The sequence below is a fragment of the Barbus barbus genome (genome assembly GCF_936440315.1).
Source record: "Barbus barbus genome assembly, chromosome: 2".
Classification (NCBI taxonomy): domain Eukaryota; kingdom Metazoa; phylum Chordata; class Actinopteri; order Cypriniformes; family Cyprinidae; genus Barbus; species Barbus barbus.
In genome coordinates, this window is record NC_136730.1 from 20,103,721 (window position 1) to 20,130,362 (window position 26,642).

The 26,642-nt window shown below is 37.6% G+C and overlaps 1 protein-coding gene across 2 annotated transcripts in view; it reads right to left on the bottom strand.

Annotated features, from left to right (window-relative positions):
- LOC306843595 (E3 SUMO-protein ligase PIAS1-like) overlaps positions 1 to 26,642 on the bottom strand; it is a 40,847-nt gene that overhangs the window by 11,329 nt on the left and 2,876 nt on the right. For both annotated transcript variants that reach the window (XM_079375137.1, XM_079375136.1), the window contains exon 2: positions 12,704 to 13,142. In XM_079375137.1, coding sequence (XP_079231263.1) covers positions 12,704 to 13,142 — 439 coding nt within the window. The remainder of the gene's footprint in view (positions 1 to 12,703; positions 13,143 to 26,642) is intronic.

Consider the following 26,642-nt stretch of genomic DNA (forward strand, 5'->3'; position numbering starts at 1 on the left):
AAATAGAGGGGGCTAATCTAATTTGAAGAGGTAGACTGTTCCAGAGTTTCGGGCCAGCAGTCGCAAAAGTGTGATGATCACCTGGTTTTTTAAGTCTAGATCTAGGCACAATGAGTAGACAGATATCACTGGATCTCAATGTTCTAGAAGGAGTGTATGGACAGAGCAGGTCTGTCAGGTACTGAGGGGCCAAATTATTGAGGGCTTTATACACAAAAAGAAGAATTTTAAAATCAATTCTATAACTGATGGGTAACCAATGCAGTGCCAATAAAATGGGAGTTACAGGCTCATACTTGCGGGTACCAGAAAGTAGTCTAGCAGCTGCATTTTGCACTAGCTGTAGATTCAAGATTCAAGATTTTTATTCGTCACGTACACAATTATACAGAGTATAACCAGCAGTGAAATGTAAGTCAGGTCCGCTCCAAGGACAGTGCAATTGTATAGAATACAAATATTAAGAAAAAGAAAAGTAGAGAAAAAAATAAATAAAAATAAGAGATAAAAAACAGGAATGTGCAAAAGAAGGTGCAAAAAAGTTGTACAGGGTATTTAAATAGCAGCAATATGAGGTAAAAATTATGAATAGCTTATTGATATATTGGTATTAACATCAAGTGATGTTATGACACAGAGTTAGAGTTTAGGAGCCTGATGGCCTGGGGGAAGAAGCTCCTCCTAAGTCTCTCAGTTTTTGCCATCAGGCTACGGAAGCGCTTACCAGATGGAAGCAAAGTGAATAGTCGGTTACCAGGGTGATTTGAGTCCTTGATGATTTTGACAGCTCTATTTTTGCAGCATTTGAGGTAGATGTCCTGCAGAGAGGGGAGAGTAGACCCTGAGATGCGCTCAGCTAAGCGCACAACTCTCTGTAGTGCTTTGCAGTCCTGATTTGAGCTGTTTCCATACCACACTGAGATGCAATGAGTCAATACACTTTCTATAGTCCCTGAATAGAACATTTTCAGGATTGCTGATGAGACCCTGAATTTCCTCAGCTGTCGCAGATGGTACAGTCTTTGCCTGGCTTTCTTAACCTGTGTTTGGATGTGTGTAGTCCAAGTCAGGTTCTCGGAGATGTTTACACCGAGGTACTTGAAGCTACTCACCCTCTCCACAGGGGTCCCACTGATCATAAGAGGAGTGTAGGTCCGCTGCTGTCTCTTCCTAAAGTCCATGATCAGCTCTTTAGTTTTGCTCACATTCAGAGAGAAGACAGTTGTCCTGGCACCATGATGTGAGTCTCTCTACCTCGTCCAAGTATGCGGTCTCATCATTGTTGGAGATGAGGCCCAGAACCACAGTATCATCAGCGAATTTGATAATAGATGTGGAGATGTGAGAGGACACGCACTCATGCATGTAGAGAGAGTAAAGCAGGGGACTCATGACACAGCCCTGTGGGGCTCCTACGTTCGGAGTGATGGAGTTTGACGTGAACTGTAGACGGGAGAGAGAGGACTGAGACACACCATAATGAAGTGAATTACAATAATCTAAACGAGTTGTTACAAAAGCATGCTGTGTGTGTTGTCAAAATGACACTGTGATAAGAAGGGTTTTACTTTAAAAAGTTGACGGAGATGAAAAAAGTATGATTTTACAACAGCACTGATCTGTTTGTCAAATTTTAAGTTACGATCAAACAGAACACCCAGGTTTCTAACGCACTGAGTTTCATATGGGGCCAGAGAGCCACAGTCAACATCTAACACAATTTTCCTTATGCCCAAATATAATTATTCAGTTTTATTTTCATTTAAATTCAGAAAATTACTTGAGAGCCAAAGCTTAAATTCTTCTAAACAGGCCAACAATGGTTGTATGCCGTTTTTGTCATTGTGCTTTAGAGGAAAATAGATCTGAGTATCATCAGCATATAGATGAAAGGATACTTTATATTAGTTAAAAATGGAAGCCAGAGGTAGCATATACAGGGTGAACAATACCGGCCCAAGGATTGATCCCTGTGGAACTCCACAATTAAGAGGTATACTAGAGGAGGTCTGATGACCAATACGAACACTAAAACATCTGTTGGTCAGATAGGAACGAAACCACTGTAAGACTGTGCCACGCAGGCTCACAGATGTCTCCAAACGTGTCAACAGAACCTCATGGTCAACCAAATCAAAAGCAGCACTCAGTTCTAATAAAACTAAATCCATAGATTTCCAAGAATCAGGTTCTGTAAAAATATCACTTGAGACTCTTAAAAGGGCAGATTCAGTACTGTGTAAAGCTTTGAAGCCAGATCTCATGAACTGAATTAACACTCAAAAAAGATTGTAATTGAGTTCATACAACTTTCTCAAGGATCTTTGAAATAAAGGGTAGATTAGAAATAGGACGAAAGTTGGAGAAAGATGAAGGATCAAGGTTTGTATTTTTTAAGATATAGTATCACCACAGCACATTTAAGACTGTTAGGGAAGGAACCAGTAGACAAACAGTTGTTAATAACCAATAATAGAGCAGGACCAACTGTGTCCATGATTTGTCTAAGGAAAAGAGGTGGAATAATATCCTGAGGGCAAATAGTTGGTTTTAGGTGACCAACAATTTCATTACATGAGATCAAATCAATAGGCTCAAACTCAGACCAGATAGAAGAACATAATGGAACATCATGCAAAATATTTATTGAATTAGACAGTTGTGATCTTCTCAACAAAAAACTTCCCAAAATTGTTACACAGAGAAGTAGAGGGCTCTAAAATAGAATGCACAGAGGGATTTAAGACAGAATAAATAGTAGACAATTATTTAAGATAAGTTCAGACAAATATTTTCAGTGTGCCAGGGCACAGGTACAGGCTTATAATGTTTATACTTCAAAGGGGCAACAGTATTCCTGATATCGGCACAGGTAGAATTAAAAAGATTAAGATGTGTGTCAGCGTCCAGATTAAGCAGAGTAGATTCCGACTCCAGAGAGTTGCATACATCACGATAGGCTACAGAAAATTCTTCACTATAATGTTGAGTAAGAGAGGGAGTCAGATGTGCCAGCGATGGATTTCTGAGGATTCGGCCCATAACAGGGAGAGTACACAGAACCGGTCTGTGATCAGAAAAAGATGCACATCTGATTTCAATGTTTGAAATAGAAAAACCATGAGTTAAAATCAAATCAAGGGTATGACCATGGATATGTGTTGGACCGGAAACCCATTGAGTAAAGTCAAAAGACTCAATCAAAAAAAACAATTCTGCAGAGTACAGTTTAGAAGTACAGCAAACATGAATGTTAAAATCACCCAACAGCAGTATTTTTTCATGCCTGCTAACCAAATCCCCCATTAATACAGTAAGTTCACTTAAAAAGTCCTTATTATGGTGAAGAGGACGATATATTAGAGCTATAGTGATGGGGTTTACTAAGACTAATTGTAAGAGTTGCACCTCAAAACTGTTGTATGAGCCAGTAGATAGAAAACGACAGTGAAAAGTGTCTTTAAAGACGGTAGCAAGGCCCCCACCGTGGCCTGACATACGTAGGGAATTAAAAAAATTACAGCCGGTACATTAAAGTACAGAAGAACAGCGATGTTAACGTTAGCTAAAGAATTACTGAACATACCTTTATGTACTAAAGCACTCTTGCTTTTATAATATCTTCCTAACAGAAAACTCGATTTGTTAATGAGACATTCGATTTGCAGGTGGTATCATGTTGTTATTATGACGAAGGTCATCATGTATCAAAAAAATGACACAAAATGTCTTAATTTCCTGCTTCTTTGTGAAGCTGTTTTTCAGGTTGTTACCGTTTTACTTTCTCGACACTTGCTGCACGCTCTCCCCCTCCCAGCTGCTTTTATTCTCGATTCTTTTTATTTTCTCCGTTGCCTTCATTTGTCTTTTCCCTTCTCATACATGTACAATACATCATCCTGTTGACAGGTCTATTGACTTTGCTCTATTTCATCAGCATACACCAAAAAGAGCGTGGAATAATATCCTGAGCGTTCTCTGAATATGAGTGTATGAGGCATCGTTATGGAGCTAATTACTTTCCATTTAAGTATGAATAGTGTCCAGGGCAGTGCTGATGAAAGGCCAAACAGGTGCCGCTATACACCCACCTACCCATTTTCACAGGCCGTACCTTCCTGACCCTTTCTTTCCTGCTTTGCTTGTATTCCGTCTCTGTCTCTTGTTCTCTCCTGCACCTTCATCAAATCTCTCGCTTTCCTTAACATGAAACAGCAGGGGTGCAATTAAACCTGGAAAATCGACTCGACGACACATAATTAGCCTGATCTCTATTCTTACAATCAACACTGGGGAGGTAAAAGACGAGAAAGCTAGAGAAAGAGAAAGATGGGTAGGGGAGAGACATGAAAATAATGGTGTTGAGATGGAGGGAAACAAAGGGAGATTGACGGGGAGAGGCGGACAGGGGCATATGAGAGAGAGAGAGAGAGAGAGAGAGAGAGAGCGAGAGATTGAGAGAGAGAGCACAGGCACAAGTTCCCTCCCCCATGTCTAATCTAAAAATAGCACAGCAGTCTTTATAATCTGATTTGCCTCAACAGTTGGATGCAAAGTGGACATGAAGGCCTGTGTGTTACAGTTTGTTTCTGACAAACCTTCCCGTTTATCTGCACGCGCCTAATTAACACAGACATAAATCCTGCTCTGTAGTCACGTGTGAGGGCAACAGTATAAGAGTGCACCTTTCTTAGCATCCGATTACAAATGTGAAGCCAAACCAAAAACCCAAAGATATGCATGAGTTTTTATGAATGACAAAACACTGTACTTATTATAAGAAAAGCTTTCTCATTGGTAAAGTCATTTGTTTCTGAATTTAGCTTAGAATGGGCTAAATAAGCATTTGATTTTCTCTTTCACAGGAGGGTGTCTTGTGAATTACACTCGTTATTGCGTTGACTGCACGGCTGGCTGTGTGTTGTGTGATTGATAGTGATGTCTGTGTTTTTTCTTTCTTCAGAGAGGCTGGCTGAGCCATGATTCTGGATACTGAGTTAAGTAATAGTCAGACTGACACTCTTTGTGTGGAATTAGTGCAAAATCAAACCAAAATCTCATATCACGATATGAGTAATAATCCAGATAATCCACTTCAGAAATGCACTAATATAAGAATTCCAATAAGATGGCAATGTAATGGAATAAAAATGAAAGGCACTTCATTTAATTCACTTTATTTTAATTTAGAAGCATGGATATTCAATGAAATACACAGGCTACTTTTTCATCATTGTTACATGATAGGTAGGTTAAATGTGGTCTGAAAATCAGTTTTTTTGGAAGAAATTAATACATTTATCAGGGATGCATTAAAATTCAAAAGTGACAGGTATGACAGTTATAATTTTACAAAAAATGTCTCTCTGAATTAAATGCGGTTCTTTCTAAAAAATAAGTATAACATTTTCCACAACAATATTAAGCAGCACAACTGTTTTCAACATTGATAATAATAAGAAATGTTTTTTCAGCACCAAATCAGAGTATTAGAGTGGTTTCTGAAGGATCATGTGACACTAAAGACTGGAGTAATGGAAAGGGGGAAGAAGCATCCCAGCACTGATTTGCGAGAGCAATTAATATTACATGTATGTATTTATTTTAGCAATGCTGCAGTCACTCATCAGCATATCAAACTGCATATTACTGTTAGTAACTGTTTTATTTAGTCATGAGCTTTATGGGAAGCCAAACACTTCGAAAACCATTCAAACCAACATCCACGAGACGCACATGACTATAAGCGGATCTGTTTACACACTCGACCCACTAATAGGGTGCCTGAGATCAATTTAGGTATTCGTGTAAACATAGTCAGTGATGTTTGAAGTGAACATAAACAGACAGGACCACTAATTAAAAATCAGACCACTATAGCCTATCAAAGCTGATATATGTCCATCTGGCCATAGAGAAAATAGTGTGATTAAAGACAATACAGGAAGTAATACTCATAGACTGAGCATTTTAGAAAACTGGCGACAAGACAAAATTGTGAGGGTATGATTGAACGAACTGCGCTGTTGCTTTAGTGTGCCCACACACACAGCCCCATACTAAGCCTCTGTAGATCATTCATCTTAATGAAAACACTGCTAGGATAACTCTACACCCGACATACACGCCAATAAAAATTCCTCTCAGTCTTTCTGCAGAACACTAAGACAGAAAGAGAAACACAAAGAAATGGAGAGACAAAGAGCAAAACAGAAAGGGAGACTGTGCACAGCTGTAACTAATACTGAATTATCTACTAATCTGTTACTTTCTGTTTAAATGTGATCACAGCTTCGGCAATGTTGTATTGTTTGCGGTAATTAAAGCTAATTTCAATTTGAACTAAACTGAGAGACAGAGTCTTCTAATGCAGAGCTGATGGGCCTCCACACACTCTAAATCTGTTTAACTCATTTCATCCACAAAACTATTCGGACATTGCTGAAATTGTCTATGATGCAGTCTTTATTCAGAAAGTGTATATACTGTATTGTTTGGTTCATAACTGAAGGACGCACACCGCATTGCTCTCAATGTGTGGGAGTACATTCATGCTGCAAACACCAGCGAGACACATCTCTGCTAATTAATAAAAGACACTGACATCCTTTCTACCACGAAAATACATCTAAAAGGGGTCCAAGTTCTTTTAATGCTCCAATATGCCAGCATGCCAGAGAATGATTGAGATAATGACTAATGTATGCATAGTGCATGGATCGCTCCGATGAGAGCAGAATAATGATGATAATGTGATTATGACAAATAAATAAATACTTGCTTCCTGTGGCGTATGAAGCAGGGGGCAATGCTATGCTGCTAAGAGATAAATATTATTGTTCAAGCACAATGAGAATCACACACATGATCACATGAAAGGACAAATAATCCAGGAAAAAGCTCTAAATGGATTTGAAAGATTCCTTTCAAATGGAATTTCCCAATGATTATGATAACAGGTGTAACTCAATATAAAAATCTAGCAATTTAGAACATTTTGTGTGATGTAGATGAAAAATGGCAATAATGTTTACTAAAACATGCTACTCATTTATGACATGAATGACTACATTCCCCATCATTCTCTGTAACAACGTAGGTACAATAATGCTGCATCAGCTTCATACTACACTACCATACAAAAGTTTGGAGGTTTTTTTTTTTTTTAAATACATTACTTTTATTCAGCAAGGACACATTAAATTGATCAAAAGTAGCAAGTTACAAAAGTTTTTTTTTTTTTGAATGCTGTTCTTTTGAACTTTCTATATCACTGATAATAATAAGAAATGTTTCTGGAGCAAAATTTAAAAATTGAATGCATTTTAGAATTATTATTAAAATTATAATTATAATATTTCACAATATTAGTGTTTTATGGCTTTTTTTTAAATAAAGTGAAGTGAAGTGACATACTGCCAAGTATGGTGACCCATACTGGGAATTCGTGCTCTGCATTTAACCCATCCAACGTGCGCACACACAGCAGTGAACACACACACACCGTGAACACACACCCGGAGCAGTGGGCAGCCATTTATGCTGCGGCGCCCGGGGAGCAGTTGGGGGTTCGGTGCCTTGCTCAAGGGCACCTCAGTCGTGGTATTGAGGGTGGAGAGAGCGCTGGACATTCACTCCCCCCACCTACAATCCCTGCCGGCCCGAGACTCGAACCCGCAACCTTTGGATTACGAGTCCGACTCTCTAACCATTAGGCCACGACTTCCCACAATGCACAAATGCAGCCTTGGTGAGCATAAGAGGCTTTGTTTTGTTGTTTTTGTTTAAAAAAATAAATAAAAAAATCTTGCAGACCCCAACCTTAGGAAGTGCATGTACGGAAAAAGAAAAGTGTCCACTGAGTAAATTTTTTGATGAAAATCACCTAAACATTTTACGAATTTGTAAACACAGCATTTAGCAGGGTGTGTTTTAACATCATTAATTCTACCATTACTTTAAAGCAAAGGGAAATAAGAGAATCAAATCACAACACTTTACTAATCAAAGAACAAACAGAGAACAGGCTATTTATTAGCTATAATAAATAAAATGGTGTCTAACCATGCTAACACCAAACCTACAGATCTGTTCCAAAAGACTAATGAACACACAACTGCTAAAGTGGTCTTAAGCACTCGCAGTGAATGAGATTGAATGCCATTGGAATATAATCTATGATTCAATAAAGCTCAATGAAAATTCAAATATGCACAAACTGATCAAACACATCATTGTTTTACCCAGACTGAAGGTATAGGCTTATTTAGTTAGCGTTAATGACTAACCACATATCTAACATGTCTGCTTATCTATTCAAAACTGCTAAATTTACACTTTATTACACAGCAAGTCTAGTATATTGCTCTCTTTTTTTTTTTTTTATTGCTCTCTTAAAAAAGCTATACTGTCATGCTAGTACTGCTGGGATTGTGTTGACTGTACTGCATATCACCTTTCACATGTGCAATTCAAAACCTATACGACCCAGGGCTCGCAAAATCGTTAGCCCGACGTTCCGGGGCTATTGTGTTTTCCAGTCGGGCTACCAAAATGTATCACTGCCCTGCCCGACAGGCTACCTTAAAGACAGGGCTCCAACGCAGTGTTCCCTCTAAGCTGAGCACGCGGGCGGCCGCGCAGAAGAAATAATGTGCCTTGCGCACACAAAAATGAGTTGGGAAGCCATTTGATTGAATGCCGCCAGTAAAAAGGAAGGAATAGCAATGCTCGGGCAAACCGCTATAGAGCTGATGTCACGACAGAGTTAGAGCCGGTTTCATAGAAAGAGAACGATGTGCACCAAATGAGTCGCTGTAGAAACTCAATACTTCAATAGTTGCGGTGCGCTCAACACGAGAGACAACGCAAACACAATGACATGAAATAAAACGTCCTCATGAATTAAAGAAGAGTGGCTTGATTAAGTGCTGGAAATAGCGGAGGATGGGCAAAGAACGGTAACAAGACTCTGAAACATACAGTCACACACAAGAGTATTGTACAAACTGTACTTCATAACGATGTTTAGACAACTATAGAAGAATTCATGTGATCACGTTTTTATATTTAACTTACAGATCTCAGCTTAAGTTTTGCTTCAGTTTGTATTCTATTCTATCAGTTTAAATAGTTTGTTTTGATAATATATTATGTTAGGGCTATATTATAAACCTCATAAATAATTGACCTTGTTTTTGAGTTTTTGACTGAGTCTCTTGCTCATCAAAGATGTATTCATTTCAAACATACAGAAAAAAACAGTGATATAGTGAAATATTATTGCAATTTCTAATATTGGTTTCCTATTTTAATACCTATACTATAAAATAACATTTATTCCTGTGATCAAAGCTGTATTTTCAGCATCATTACGCCAGCAGTGTCCCATGATCCTTCAGAAATCATTCTAATATGCTGATTTATTATCAGTGTTGAAACTGTTCTGCTGCTTACTTGTTACTTCTTTCTTTGATTCTTTGATTAATAAAACGTTTAAAAGAACAGCATTTATTCAAAATAGAAATATTTTCTAACAATGGAAGTCTTTACTATCTATTTTATCCATTTAACACATCCTTGCTGAATAAAGTTGAACTTTCTTTAAACTTTTTTAAAGTATCTTTAAAAAAGAAAGAAAAACATTTCTGACCCCAAACTTTTGAATAGTTTATATTGTAACACAAAATCTTTATTTTGACTAAACACTGTTCTTTTTAACTTTTTATTTTTTTATAAATATCACGGGTCCCAAAAAATACAATGTATAAAAAAAATAAAAAAGCAGTACAACTGTTTCCAACATTGATTAAAACTCAGCATATTAGAATGATTTCTAAAGGATCATGCGACTCTGAAAATACTGCTTTGCTTCACAGGAATTAATTAAATTTTAAAATATATTAAAATAGAAAACATTTATTTGAAATTGCAATAATATTGCACAATATTATTTTGTGAAATAATATTCAGTATTTTTTATCAAATAGATACAGCCTTGATGAACATAAGAAACTTCTTTAAAAAACTTTATTGATCCAAACTTTTGACCTGCAGTGTATTGTACAGTAAAAATGTTTTCTCAGGTAACCTAAAATGTACATCATTTAGTTACATCAAGGGTCACATAATTTAGTTACACACTTTTTTGTGTGCCTGCTGTACAGGTCTGGTATAAAGAATGCTTTTGCTCAGGTGCCCGAAATGTCCGCCCAATAGAGAAGTTTTTCTCAGCAAGAATAAAATGAGGGAACATTGCTCCCACGGGTCCTTAAATTTGATACAACTAAACTGAAGAGTTTAAGGCCTAAGACAGTTTTAAATGCGTTAAATGGTATAAGAAATAATTTTTCAAATTGCCTTAAATAGATTTTTAAGAATTCTGCAGATACCTTGTAAATAGTAAAATAAAACTCCTTGATATTCGTTGATATTTGTGTATTGAAAATGTTTTTGATTGACATTTATGGTCTTTATTTTATTTGGGTTAGTTAAATTAATTTTCGGGCTACCAAAATCTGAGGAGTACCTGCCCGAAGGGCTACCAGGGGTTTTGAAATGTTGCGAGCCCTGCGACTGCGAAACAAACTGTAAAAAGTTTCAGTTGGTGTGTGATCTAAGCACCTATTTACACCACTGAGAACATGACTCAAGACATTTAAAAGGGTAACTCTAATACATAATCAAATGCCAAAATCATTATGGCCTTTAAAAACACAGAGAGAAAGCAAATTAAGAGACTATATTAACAGTAACATCATATTGTGCATGAACAAATTAATTATTACCTGCAGCATTAAACTGAAAAATTGTAACACCTTGAGTATAGTTACTTTGCTCAAGCTGAAATACACACAGCCAAAAACACACTTTATATGTTCTCCCATCTTAAAGAAATCTCCAGAGCAGACATTTTCTCTGACTTTAGATGTTTTAGCACAGCACATCCTGAATAGTCTATCTACTAGCAGGCTGATATTTTATACATGAGCTGTGGGAAGGACGCATTTTTGGGGTGAAAGCTTCATAGGTTTATGCGTGAAGTGAAGAAGATGAGTGTTTTTTAGATGCAAAAGAATTTTGCCACTATATGCATGTTTTGTTACTAGAACCTAGTCTAGATGTCATTTGCATTTAGCAGTGAGTGCTCTAGCAGCACAGTCTGGAACTCATCTATGTGTAAGTATACTGTTGTCCAGAACTCATTCCTGAGGAACAAAGGAACAGTCAAAAATCACTGAAGTAATCAACACTAGTGATTCAGCTAAACAAAAGTTTAATGACTGTCACATGTCTTCTAACAACTTTCACCACAGCAGAAGATATATCATTACAATTAGCTCTGAAACCAAAAGTTTTTATTCTTTTACACCATTTTTCCAGAACAGTGGCAAGACACTCTTGAAACAAAGCTACAAAAGCAAAATATATGTCATGGTGTGGTCTCAGCAGTCTGTACATGACGCTGCAAGATATACTACATTTTTGCATATTTTATGTAAAAAGTGATCAGGTCTGTAAGAGTTTTTTTTTTTTTTAAAGAAATAATAGTTTTATTTTGCAAGGATGCATTAAATTGATCAAAGGTGACTATGAAGACATTTACTGTTACAAATAATGCAAGTTCTTTGGAACTTGCTATTTATCAAAGAATTTTAAAAAATATATCATGGTTTCAACAAAAACATTAAGCAGCACAACTGTTTTTGGAATCATACAAAATGCATGTTGTTTTTTTATTTAGTACTGATCTGAACAAGATATTTCACATAAAAGACACTTACATATAGTCCACAAGAGAAAATAATAGGTGAATTTATAAAAATGACCCATTCATATATGCGTGATTCTTAATACTGTGTTGTTACCTGGATGATCCACAGCGTTTTTTTGTTTTGTTTTGTTTTTTGTGGTAGTTGTTCATCAGTCCCTTATTTGTCCTGAATAGTTGAAAGTGTGAAAAGATGGATCTCAAAATCATACAATCATTGTTGGAAAGGGTTCAAATACGCGAAAGATGCTGGAAAACCAAAAGAAAAAAACCAGCTGCGGATCATCCAGGTAACAATACAGTATTAAGAATCAAGCGTATGTAAACTTTTGAATAGGGTCATTTTACAAATTCAACTATTATTTTCTCTTGTGGACTATAGTCTTTTTGAAATATCTTATTCAGGTCACTCAGTACTAAATAAAAAAATAACATGCATTTTGCATGATCCCTCTTATTTTGGTAAAATAATTAACATTTTGCAGATACTGCAAAGTGTATGCAAAATTCTGACCACAACTGTATATAGATAGATTTTCACAAGTTAATTTTGGGTGTTTGGACCACTGCAATGTGTGCTCTAGAATATTCTGTGTGAGTGTTGTTGGAGCCATAGTGTATGTACTCATGATTTCAACACTGTATGCAAATGAGAGTGAGAGAGACAATTTAGGAAAAGAGAGAGAGACTGTGGTTGGTTGTGGGGATTGGCAGTCTATTTGAACAACACTCCTCAGGCAAACGAACATGCTGATGGCAAACCAGCCAACACCATTAAAATGCTAATGTAGGAAAAAATGGGTCCACACATTTCTACGGTTGCCATACATCACACAGATCTACAGATAAGCACAGATCTAAAAAACACACTACTAAAAATGTGCACTAACATACACACACCTCACTATCACTCCTCAAATCTCAGAAACTCACCAAGACTCGTGGGTTTAATGAGCTCATCCAGTACATCGTAGAAGGGCAGCCGTTGCAGTTTGACATCAGGGTGCACAGGGTGCAGGTTCGTGGGGAGGTGGGGCAGGCCAAGCTCGTGTTTGGGCCCAAGGAGGGAGATGGGGAGCAGAGGGGACGGGGGTGCTCTGTGCCCATCAAATCCCAACTGCGTGAGGCCGGGGGGCAAGGAAGCAGCAGCGGGGTGGACTCCGGGCAGGGCCAGTTCTGCTGGGGACACCAGCTTGGTGGGGAAGCGTCGTCTGTAGAGCTCCTTGATCTTCATCTGAACGGCAGGGCTGCAGCCGGCTTTAAGGAGGTGTAAGACTTTAGTCAGGAGCTCGTGCTTTCGTCCATGTTTGTTTCTGCCTGCGTAGCCCAGAAGAACCTGCAGCTCTGACACACGCAGGCTCATCACCATTTGCTACAGGAGAAGGAAAGAATGAGAGCGGCAGAAATTAACACACACATTCTGAGCCAACTCGATGACAACATCACACTTCCAGTGCCAAACGCACTTCATTTGCATAGGCCAAACTGTTTACTGGGCAAACACGCATACACATTCTCGTAGCTCAGACATGATACACACATCTGAAGGCACACACTCAAATACAAGCACATCTCTCACACACACGCTTTCCCTCAGGCTAGGATAGTTCAGTAATGGTCTAAGCTATGAAATATGCAGGAGCAGCCCCAAACACACACAAACACAACGGAAGTGTCACATTCCACAGGCTTGAAAACGAGACGGAAAAACCAAACAGAAGAGGGCAAACAATGCAGAGCAAAGACAGGCAATGTACACACTAGCATTCTTAATAATAAACCATTTTTCTCCAGAACGCAAACGAACACATGCGGTCCAGGTTGATTGATGTGTGTTTCCTGGTGAGATTAAAGAGACAGTTCACCGAAAAAGGAACAGTTTTGTCATTTCTCAGAACGTGTTCTTATGTGACCTTGCATCCTTTTGTTTTTGTAGTACATCATCCTCAACCGTTACAGAAATAGAGGACATCCGTGAAAGTACCCAGAAGTGTTCTTTATATCGAGGATGCAGCAAATGCAGACTTAAGAAAAGCAAACCGTTAAAAATCCCAGTAAATGCTGTGGATAGACATCATCGTATGTAAGCTGAAAGGAATAGTTCAAACAGTTGTTAGCCCCTATTGACTTTTTCCCTACAACCGTTTAATTACCAGCATTCTTTAAAATATCTTCTTTCGTCTTCATCATAAAAAAACCCCCACTTATACAAATTTGGAACAACATGAGAGGGAGTAAATGATAACAAAATTTTCAATTTGGGGTGAACTCTTCGTTTGAACTTCTAAACTTCCTGCTGCATGCATGCAAATGCGTGACTGCTTGTGAAAGTAAATATGTTGTTTTGTTTTCCATAATCTTAATAAAGTGATAAAGACCTGAAAAAAGCCTGTAGTATTTTTTCGTGGCATATAAAGAATCTTATCGTTGACAGCACAATTTACAAATACCTGCAGTAACATAAAAAGATATAGAATAATGTGAGTAAATGTTTTAATCAGTTATAATGACATCTGTGATGTTATGTTACATAATTGTGCAATGGGTGGTGCTGTCCTGCTATTCAAAATGTGCTGGAATGGCCAATTGAGTAACAAGACATCTCTATTCTCACAGATGTGTTCTGTGTCCTTGTGTCATTTTGAGTTTGTTCTTTAAACTCCATTGGCTTTCACTGTATGCACCAAAACAGTTAAAATATGTTTCAAAATATCTTCTTGTGTTTCAAACAAAAAAGTTATAGAGGTTTGGAATGCCATGAGGGTGAGTGAATGATGACAGAATTAGAATTTTGGGTGAAACTATCCGTTGAACCATTCGCATTTAAGTAATGTCTGTCTGCATCCTTTCCTGTGTAAACAAATATATATTAGCTTCTCCTTTGGACAAGATATTAGATTAGAATTAATCAGACAATAAAAAGCTAACAATGCACTGATTAACAACTCAATCCCTCTGCTGCAAACAAGAACAAATCAGAGCAGATGCTCTTACAACTAGGAGCCTGCCAGACATTCCTGAATAAAACACATGATGCATTTCTGCTTTAAAATGAGGAGAGGAGAGGAGAGGTTGGTTCAGGAAGAAAAAGAGAATGACAGTGGGCATGAGAAAAAGAGAGAGAGAGAGAGAGAGAGAGAGAGAGAGACAGAGACAGAGACAGAGACAGAGAGAGAGAGAGAGAGAGAGAGAGAGAGAAAGAGATGGGGGAAGGGCAGAGACATGAGCTGCTTGGCTTCCAAAACAAATGAAATTGAACACACACACACACACTCAAACACACACATACACACAGAGACGGCTCCAGTAAAAATACTCAGCAGGCATAATGCTGTTTGAAAGCAGAGTCTGCCGACAAAGGTGCCGTGACTGCAGCTTACAAGAACGACTCTAATTTCCCCCTATAATGACCCTCAACAATCCAATCGGTCATTAATTCCCTCACTGATCTATCATATTCCAACAATTGTCGGGAACAAATGCAGAAATGGCAATCAATAACTGAGCTGTTCAGGTGAAGGGATGGAAAAATCTGAACTAAAAAGAGGTGTAGGCATTAATTTACGGACAAATCATTCGGACTGGTGAACACACTAAGAAGAAAGGGTGAAAAAAGCAGGTGAAATACTGCAGACCAGCCAGGAACATCTCACACAACAACACACTGACAGCACAGGAGATTCACACAGCATTCAAGAGAGATGTGTGAGTGAGCGAAACAGAATGAGAGATGTATGATTGAACTTATGAGTCTGAACAGCTCGACTGAAAGGGAAAAAAGAGAAAGAGAGAGAGATGAAGGCTCCTGACCATGAGCACGCACACCGCTTCTGTCAAATGCTTCACATGTCTGTCAGTTCTCTCTCTGAGACACACTTGCTTTGTCCAGAGTGTCAAAGTAGTGACTTTCTAGTAGTTTATCAATAAAATAATGTAGTAATGAGAGTATTGAAGACATTGTAAAAAAAAAAAAAATTCAGGTCCAATCATAATAAAGGAGGTAGCTGTGGTTAAATTACATTCCAGGAATTGGATATCATAGGGTGTGAGGCATTGTGACGCATTTTGCCGAACCACACTGAACCCAAAACTGATGCATATACAACCAGACAGCAGGACGTTTAACACATACAGTCTATTCTGTACATTTAATCACATTTTGATTAGGGATGTGCGGGTCTAGTCGACTAAACGGTACAGCTCCTACTAGTCGACACTGAAAACAATAGCCGATTACACAAGATTTTATCTAGATTTTATCATTCAAATTACCATTATTTTAACGTTACATTTAAAACATTTTAAATAAAAAACTTAAAATAAAACTTTTGAAAAAATACATATCAAAATATTTAAATACATAAATATTTTTAAAAGCGTATCTGGGCGGACACTACATTTTTACCTCAGACCTGGCATGTGTTTTCTTCATGTCAGTTGCGGCGAGCTCAAAATGACCACGCGAAAGACCAGCAAGGTGTGGGATTTTTTTAATTAGAAAGAGATGGAAAAGTTGTGTAAACTGTGTAATGTCAAATTGGCTTACAGTAACTCTACTGGAGCGATGCGTAATCTTATTCAATACAGGAACGCATGCGTTAGCTTGGAGGCTAGCCAAAGCCAGCAAATGTCAATCTTTCATACACTACAACCCGTTGCTGCGGTCCGTTATCCCATCCGCACCGTCTATTCTTCTAAACGAAGACCCACTTCGGTGGTGCTGCGGGATTTCCAGGCTCTTTTCGAAACTCTCTGCTTGCTTGTAGTTATCTCTCTGCGTGCCTGTGACTTCAGTTCCTGCCAAGCGGGTTTTTTTTCTTATTTTATTCAAGTGCAGAATCGTCTAGTCCCGTCTTTCGCCAGACCACGTTAACGTGTTAAATTCACTGAACAAATGCTAATGGTCTGAGTAAAACTAGCATTCTTTTGTTTTTAGACAATATAGCCAACATGAAGTACATTTTTAAAAGCCGTTTTAATGTTATTCCTTGATAAACTGTCCATTTTTTTTCTTTTTGTTTTAATATGTTAACTTTATATGAAAATGAAGAATTCTGTCAGTCTATTGATGGATTTTCCATTTCTGCATTGCTCCAGCCGATCTGAATAAATAAGCTATGCACCGGTTTATGTTGAGTGTATGCGCTTTCTTTTTTTCTGTTTAACGACCCCCTATAACGCGAGGGGCATAATCGTGACCTATTTTTAGCAGAATTTATTGAGGGATTTGACAGTGTAATTCAAAGATTTAAGTATTTCAAGTGTAGGCTGTTATATAGACACACGCACATTTTTTTCTTTTGCCAGTTTTTGGGGGTTTCTAACTTTTAGACTAGTCGACTAGTCAGATACAAAACTTCCATTTAAATGACAGTCAAATTAGTCGTAGAGCACATCCCTAATTTTGATGTTGTTTGAACTGGAGTTCATGTGAGTACAAGACCTGTTGTCACATCAGCTGAGACAATTTGCAACGTTGTTGGAAAAGTTCTGTATTATATATGATATATATGAACAAAGCCTTTAAAGGGGTCATATGATGCGATTTCTTGTTTTCCTTTTCTTTAGTGTGTTATGTAGCTGTTCGTGTATGTATAAGATCTGCAGTTACAAAGCTCAAAGTCTCCAACAAAATGATTTATTCTATCTAAAAGAGAAGGCTGATCCAGACCGGGCTAAACCGCCTAATTAAAACACACCCCCACAAGTGAAGAAGAAAGAAGGCATGGTTTCAGTAACCGCAGTAGATTTGATGCAGCCATGTCAGGGAGACATGTGTGTTTCTACGCGAAACAAGAGCACTTTATTTGGCCTTCCGAAAGTAGATGCAATTAGAAATCATTGATTAAGATTTGTTTACAACAGAACAGCACAACCCAAATGTTCGAATTTGTGCAACGCATTTTATGGACGACAGTTTCGTGAACCTAGGAGAGTAAGTTAAAAGGCTGGCTGTGCACAAAGGCTATTTCTAAAAACAAAAAAGGGTCAATTCTGACTTTGCTATGACAATCTGGTGCTTCTGAATCAGCGACTGTAAGTTTTGTTATTAGTTCAAGTATTAGCTACTGACTGTTCAAATGCGGAGTTTTGCGGGTAGCACGTCGTTTGTGTGTGTGTGTGAGGGGAACAGGGTCACATTACAGCCCGTCAGAAATCGTCTTAAGAGGCGGATTGTGTACTGCAAATACATACGAGCATCATCACTGTGTCTGTCACGCGACTCTGTTGTTCCCCTTTCGGTAAAACTAACTGATGTTAAAACTAACTTGAAAGCTGAAGCTTGCGATTATGGTAAGGGGCGTTACATTTCCGACACGTGCTTGTGGTGTTTGGCCAATCACAATGCACTGGGTCAGTTGGCCAATCAGAGCAGGCTGCACTTGTTGGAAGGAGAGGCGTAGAAAACGACGCGTTTGAGAGAGGAGGGGCATAGAGAAGCATAGAGAAAAATAATGTTTTTTTGAACATTAAAGCATGTCAACATATTCTGTTGCACCAAATAATGATCTTTAAAATAGTATCATATGACCCCTTTAAAATGACTGCTTTGAGACATTTTTAAGACCCTTCATATAATTTAACACCACTTGACAGTTACAGTATTAAGCCTAAAAAAACATGATAAAAATTAGCTGAAAAAAAAAAAACTGAATTCACCAAACACCTTTGTTAGCAGCCAAGAGTATACCTGCATGTTTTGTTCACATGAATTTTATTCCTCTGACTTTTCTCACCAAAGTCAACCGCCCACATATCTCCCTCCTACACTCATCCCCCTCTCCCTCATCACAGCCCAGAGGGTCTAATGTTTTATCCCACAGCCATTTACAACCAACTAATACAGCACAATTTCACACACACACCACATCCCAAATATCAGAAAGTAAAGGTCTTAGTTGTGCCAGTGTCAACGTCAGATACGGTCACCCTGCTGTGGTTTTCCTGCGCAACACTGTGTCATACGAGTTTGAAAGTGGTTCAACACCACCACCACTCTAAAACCCACAGAGAGGAGAAACACAGAGGTGTACTTGATGTCTGCAGAGTCAGCCGGCTTTATTCAAATAGAATAAACCACTATGAATAGGTAGAGTGCTAAAAAAGTCTGCAAACTAGCTCATTCTTTCCAATCATACACCAATCCAATCACCTGATATGGCCCTGCAAAGGGGACTTAACGGGGTATGTTGCCATTTTATGAAAGACTTCAAATCATAGCGAGCATGCATGTTGAGGTACTAGATCATCATAGTCAGAAAATAATTAATGCAAAAATGTGCTTCACATTAGGCTATTTCTCTGAAGTGCTGCATTTCCTTATACAGCATTTAATATCATCATCATATTATCATTCAAAATGTTCGGGTCTGTAAGATATTTTTTATGTTTTTAAAAGAAGTCTCTAATACTCACCAAGGCTGCATTTATTTGATCAACAAATAGTAAAAAACGTAATATTGTGAAATATTATTACAATTAACAAAAATAATAACTTTTCTATTTTACTATATTTAAAATGTATAATTCATTTTAATTCAAACATTTATTATCAATGTTGAAAACGGATGCTCCCTAAAATTTTATGGAAACTATGAAACATCTTTTTTTCAGAATTCTTTAAGTAGAAGAAAGGTTTAAAAAAGCATTTATTTGTAATTTAAGACTTTCTCAGACTTTAATTTTTTAAAAACTGACACATTTTTTATTTATTCGAGCCTCCAAGTTTGACAGATACAGATAGAACTTGAGTTTATATGAATAATATATGCAAATACTTTTATAAACATAAAAGTATAATAATCCAATCCATGTGAGTCATGTGTCTGAAGTTGATGTAGTTCTGAAAAACATTCAAAATCTTTTTTTTTTTCTTCTTTTTTTTTTTTACAGCGCATGTAAACGTGTATGTGTGTGTATTTTGGCTCCTGCTGTTCAGGGTAAATCTGTGCCAGGTACATGCTCTAATATCACTTGATGCGGGTGATCCAGCCAAGTATTCTTCAAGGTCATGCAGATTTTTACTTATTAAAAACAGAAAAGAGAACATAAAATGCCAAATGCACCAGCACAAAACCTGAAGGTGTTTGTGTGTTTCTCCATTATTGAAACAGAGAAGTGTTTTTCAGGCTCAGGTGTAACGCGTGTTAATTTAAGCATTTGTGTAGGTGCGTTTGCAGTCTGTCTTTGGGGCTCAGGTGCACATGAGCCCGTGATGAAGATCATCTTTCTTGAAGTGTAATTTCAGAGGATGAAGGTGATTCAGTGACAGAATCCCTCCGTCTTTTCACAAGCCTGTCTGTCTGATGCTGCAACTGAGAGCCAACAAACAGTTGAGGGGTCACAAACACACACACACACACCTACCCCCAATTTATATACCCAACCACTCTCTTTCTCTCTAGCTAAGGGCCCAGAACACAATTAGTGCGCCAGCTTTTCCTCCAACTCTCTCTCTCTCTCTCTCTCTCTCTCTCTCTGGTCTGCCCCTCCCCCACCATCTCCAGCCCTGCAGCTCACTGGCGGAAGATCAACACTCACATACCTCAGTGCTTTGTGTTTCACCAACACAGCTCCAGCGGTGAGCAAGCACACACACATACATCCATGTAACCATACTATCATAGCATGATCTAAAGGCTCCAGATATGACAGCAGTAAATAGCAAAGTCCCCAGCAGAGCCACTCAACTACCTACTAAATGGTGTGCTACTCAATGGAGCTCAAGTCATTTACAAAAGAAGGGACAAATGCCTAAACATGCATATAGACCAAAAAACCCAAAATATTATGAACAGGTGCTGTTTTGTTTAAAATTATTATTTATTATTTGCAAAAGGAAAGTGTTCTGTTTTAGTATTCTATAACATTACAAATTACACATTTGTATTTCAGAAAGTGAGCACAATGCAGAGGCCAAATGTACGAGAGATCAACCGATGTTGATATTTTATAACTGAAAACCAATGTTTGTGTGTCTGAAAAATGATTTGCAGCACTGTCTTTTATTTAATATTTTACATTTGTTTTTTAATCTTCAAATTACAAAAATAAAAACGTTTTTTTTTTTTTTTTCAAACAACAGCAGCAGCAGCAACAATATTAACAATAGGCCAAATAAACTGACAAAATGCAATGGATGGCAAAGTCCACTAAAGGAGCTTTTTCACATTTGGCTCCCAAACTCTGGAATAGCCTTCCTGATAACGTTCGGGGTTCAGACACACTCTCGCTGTTTAAATCTAGATTAAAGACACATCTCTTTAGCCAAGCATTCACATAATGCATCTTATAATCTTGACAACAAACAGAATTACCAAATTTTGCCATAAGTTAAATATATTAAGGTTCTGCAATATATAAATATATTGTGGAAACTTAATTTCCTGTAGAGCTGCTTTGCAATGATTTGTATCGTAAAAAGCACTATACAAATAAACTTGAACACATTTCATTTTTGTATACAAGCTACAATTGCATTAAATCTGTTAGTCTGAATTCACAAAGACGGACTGGTACAATTTTAGTATGTCTGAACATTTTCAAACAAAATTTTTTATTTTGAAAAGAATTCTTGGTTCATTTTCAGATATTTACTGTAATTACTGAAAAATGTGATTTTCAGAAGTGAAGATAAAATCTTTTGTTTTTCCAACATTTATAATCTGTCATCTAGAAAGAATTATAAGTAGTGGTAGATTGGTTTCATAATTAAACAGAGAAAAAATTAGAATTAGCTACAAAAAACACTTTGGCTGCGTCCGAAATCGCATACTACTTGTGTAGGTACTACATTTGAATTCAAACGTACTTCTCGACCGTTAAAAAAGTACGTTCTATATAGTATGAATGAGGGTAGTATGAATGGAATTCGGACGTACTACATCCGCCATGTTCATGAAGTCATCTCATCGATTTACAACGTTTAAACTTTAATAAGTCAGCCGTTTACTTTGATTATTTTAAACAAGTGCAATTTAACCACAATGAACAATGTTTTTCCTTGAGGTACTTGCACTTGAAAAGAGCCGCGTCGCCGCTTTCAGCCATTTTTCGAATATGACGCCTCCTCTCCCGTGGCATCATGGGATAGTAAAGTGTCCATCGTATGCCTACTACAGAATTCGGGCGGAAGTAGTAGGTCATCCGGGTAATTCTCGCCTACTGTTTTTCGAATACTATGAATTCGGACATACTACTCGCCTCGCATACTGTTTTTCGCATACTATATAGTAGGGAAGTATGCGATTTCGGACGCAGGATTTATCTTTACTCACATAACAAAACTTTTACAAAATGTGCTCAAAATATTAAACAAAAATAGAAATGTTGTGTGCATTGACAATACAGTTGGTAGATTCTAGGGATGTAACGGTATTATCAATATCGTGGTATCGCGATAGCAAAACTGTCTCGATATCATCGTGGTCTCATGACAATATGAAACAATAGGTCTTCCAGGCAAAAAGTGTACTTTTTAAAATATATTTAAACTTCTTATGACATAAAAGGTCTTTAAAGTTGTGTTTTGGGCCATTATGCTTTGGCACAGTATCTGTCAAACAAACTAAAACCGAAAGCACAATATGGCTTAATTCCTTCAAGTCTGTTTTCGCTGCACATTTCAAAGCGAAGCACGCACTTCGTTCAGGCGATCAACTCGTGATCCGATGTTTCCGCGCCTCAGAACGGCTCCGTTCACAGAAAATGAATGCAGTGAACTGATTTATTGCATGTGCTGTGAGTTTAGCACATGTTTGGGAATGCAACAGCCACCAATTATGCTTTATTTTCGCGGCAGATGTTTAAAGCATTTCGCTAGATTTGTAGCGAGTAGAGCTTTTGTAAGCCTGTTTCCCTGAAGCTGGAGTTTTCCCATCAAAATAAAACCTCTACTGCCATTTCCAGCATTGTTTAGGTTCAGGATAAAGCGTGTGCATGTTGAGTGTAAACAATGCTGATTATGTTGATTACGTTCTGGGGTACTCTCCAAAATGGCGGAAGACAGTAACTCGGGGAGAAGAATTGTTGAATAAGTTATGTTATTATTCTTTTCTTTGCGCACAAATGTATTCTTGTAGCTTGGACTATCACATGGACTATTTTATTGATGTCCTTACTACGTTTCTGTGGAGGGTCAGAGAGCTCTTTGATTCCATCAAAAATATCTTAATTGGTGTTCTGAAGATGAACGAAGCTCTTACGGGTTTGGAACGACATGAGGGTGAGTATGACAGAATTTTTATTTTGGGGTGAACTAACCCTTTAAAAGTGCAAAAATTTTAAATATCTCTTTCAAGTGTAGAAATGAGGAAAGAAGTTTTGTAATTTCCATACTATAGTGTAAAGCAAAAATAATATACCGAAATATTCATTTTCATTTATTGTACAGTGCAATTGTTTTACAATATATGTCTATTTCTGTTACATGAAGAACAAGAATATAAAATTGTTATATTTATTATTATATTCTAATTAATTTGGCTTCCTAAAACACCAGTGTGAATGTAATTTAGACTGAGAAAGCATACCACGACTAAAAAGATGATTGAGTCCCCTTTAAAGTTCACGTACAAGTCAATTAACGTTTTTCTAAAATAAGTTTTCTTAGTTAAGAATATGGGTTGATTTTGAATTCTCAAAGTGCATTAGATAGAATTTTTGAACTTTAAAATGTACAAAATTTTCATTTGTTTCCCCAAGTCTTCATTTGTCTTTTTTTTTTTTTTAATATCGCAATAAATATTGTACCGTGGACTTTATATCGAGATATTGTCATTTGTCATATCATGAGATTTTGATATTGTTATATCCCTTGTAGATTCTGCAACTGATAAAAAGGTGAACTAGCTTAACAACTACCACTCTTAATAGGTCAGTAGTAGTGTAACTACCGTCAAGCGGCACTGATATCGACCAGCATCAAAATTTTGCCAAGTCAAATAATCAGCCTGTTTAATACAACAGTCATCAGTTTGGTTTTAAACACTTCCAAATCATTTGTTTTTAACAGGAGAATGGAGTAGGTGGCCTTGAACATTTGCCAGAGAGGAGGCTTGCCGTTAATCACTTACCATTTGCAAGCTCAAAAACAGGCAAACATGTAAAACCAAGGATAAGACAGCTTTCTGAGCCCACCTGGCATTCTTTCGCATATGTGTTGATGAAGCAGGTGCAAAGGCACTAATCACTTATACATTCCAAAAAAGCCTTTTCCTGATGCAAGCATGTGCGTCAGTGTGTAATCTCTTCATAAACATTTGGCTCTATCACACTCAAACTGTATCTCAAACAACAACTTTTCTCTCTACAAAGTCCCTACAGATCTTAAAGTGCCCCTATTATGCCATTTTTAAGGCTGATAATATTGTTTTAAAAAAACTGTTTAGTTGGGTCAAAAAACAGTTTAGCTTTCGCAAAAAATAGTTTTAATTTTACCTAATTTCTAAATGATTCCTAAACGACTCGAAGAATCAGTCTCTCTAAACCCCTCCTTTCCGTGAGCACTCGCTGCTGTGATTGGTCAGATGGTGCAGTCCTTTGTGATTGGCAGCCCATGGGCGGACAATAACTTTATATATCGTGCACTTTCGGCTTCATAACTTTGCAGAAAGTTTATGTTCACATACTGCTACATGACACACTGCATGAAAAGTAATATTCAAAAAGGCATAATAGGGGCACTTTAAGGTGTCCCATCTATTCATGCTCTAATGCCTGGACACAGCCAGACTTTCTGCAGGAAACACAATGAAAAATTCAGACCAGACTTCAGAGCATAACATGAATCCAAAACACTAGCAAACTAGAAACCAAAGCACACTTGAGACTTATTTCCTGGAAGAGAAAGTCTTCATTGTTCCTGTGTTTACACAGAGAAACATATTAAATTATATTTATCACCAAATGCATTTGCAAACCACTATATAATGCCAAAACACTGAAGACAGTTTTAGGGAGGAATAAATAAGCACACGTTAAGATTTATTACATGATTAGCATGGACGTACACATGCCTTAAAGTCGCAATGAATCAAAGTAGCAAGAGATCTTTTTTCTGTATTGTAATGTAAATCTGAGTGTAACAGATTATCAGAAGAGAAAAAAAAGGAGTTGGGACTTGGTTCTGTAAATCAGTTGTTCACTGGATTTAAAAATAAATACATATGAGTTTGCAGTTAGTTGTGAAGGGATGGGGTTTAAACTGACTAAATGATCGGAGAAATCCGACATGTCACCAAATAAGCCTGTCTTTCTCATAGAAACATCAAGTTTTTTTTTTTTAAATATCAAGAAAAAAAAAAGAGAGCCTACATCACCCTCAATTACAAACATATCACAGAGAGAGCAAGAGGACGAGAGCTTCTCGGCATCCTCTTTCTTCAGTCAGCCTAGATGTGCATCACTGTCTCTTGGCAGCTTTAAAAAACATAAAATCTAATTTGTTGACCATGTGAAGCTCATTGTGTTTTAAATCTAAACCTTATTCATCTATAATGCTGTGATGAAGTGTGAAGTATGCTGAGAGGAGACATGGAGACTTTAACAGATAATTAAGATTACAGTCCTTGTCCAAACAGAGCATGAGTGCTGAGCCGTCTACACATATTTATAAGCCATAATAGCAGCAAATGACCCCAGATCAGTAGGATGATTCCACAACGTTCTGGAAGAAATTCCTCTATTCCAGTATTTGGTTATGTGCTGCATTGTGTGAGAGAACGTGCAGCGTGAGCTAAACCCCCAGGAAATTGGTACAGGAGCTAGAGCCAGGTAAGAGAACATCTGCTGAAGGGAGATATAAAACACACACACACACACACACACACACACACAACCACAATCCCCACCTTAATCACCTCTCAGTTGATGGAGGCTATTTGTGTGGCCAGAGATAGCTTGCTACAGCCTGAGATAGGGAATGAGCACATCAGTATAAACATGTGCGCCTTAAAATAGATCTCATCAAATGCACAAAATAATGAAACTAGGACTGCGTGTACACTCAAATTAATTTTTTCTTTGTACTGACACACAGCAACAACCCTACAATAAAACATCTGGACCAACAATGATATTTCCTGCAGGTAAGCAACAGGACAATATAAATTTCTCATGCATGCTTCAAATACAGCTTAGGTTACATCGTCTCTTACCTAATCGCCATTATATAAATCAACACCAGATATGAATATGATATGGCAAATATCCATGCTCCTCTGGGAGTCACTGCAACTGAACATTTAAAGAGGTATAAATAAATAAGAGGTGTAATAATAAGTAATCTGCTCCATTAATTAAATTTCCATTTTGGAATTAAAGGTCCCATGGCATGAAAATTTCACTTTATGAGGTTTTTTAACATTAATATGAGTTCCCCTAGCCTGAATATGGTCCCCCAGTGGCTAGAAATGGCGATAGGTGTAAACTGAGCCCTGGGTATCCTGCTTCGCCTTTGAGAAAATGAAAGCTCAGATGGCCCGATCTGGAATCTTCCCCTTATGTCGTCATACGGGGAAAGGTTACCTCCCCTTTCTCTGCTTTGCCCGCCCATGAGAAAATGAGCTACGACCGTGCGAGGAGAGTGCAATTTTTTTTTCGAGAGAGACATCATGGCTTGCAAACGAGCAAAGCACTGTTTTGCGTCTGAGTAATAAACTGCGCATATTAACAGACAAATTATGTTCATATTTAAAAGTCCAAACAGTCAGTAAGCGACAAGTGCTTGGAAACGCTGTTTTGAAAATGATTTATTGATGAGTCTGCTGCTTTAAGGCAAACTGAAAGCGCTGTTTCTCTGCCGCTCGCTGCTCAGAACAGACGCCGAGAGAGACCTCGCGCTCGCAAAGCAGTACTGGAGACATCTTCCAAC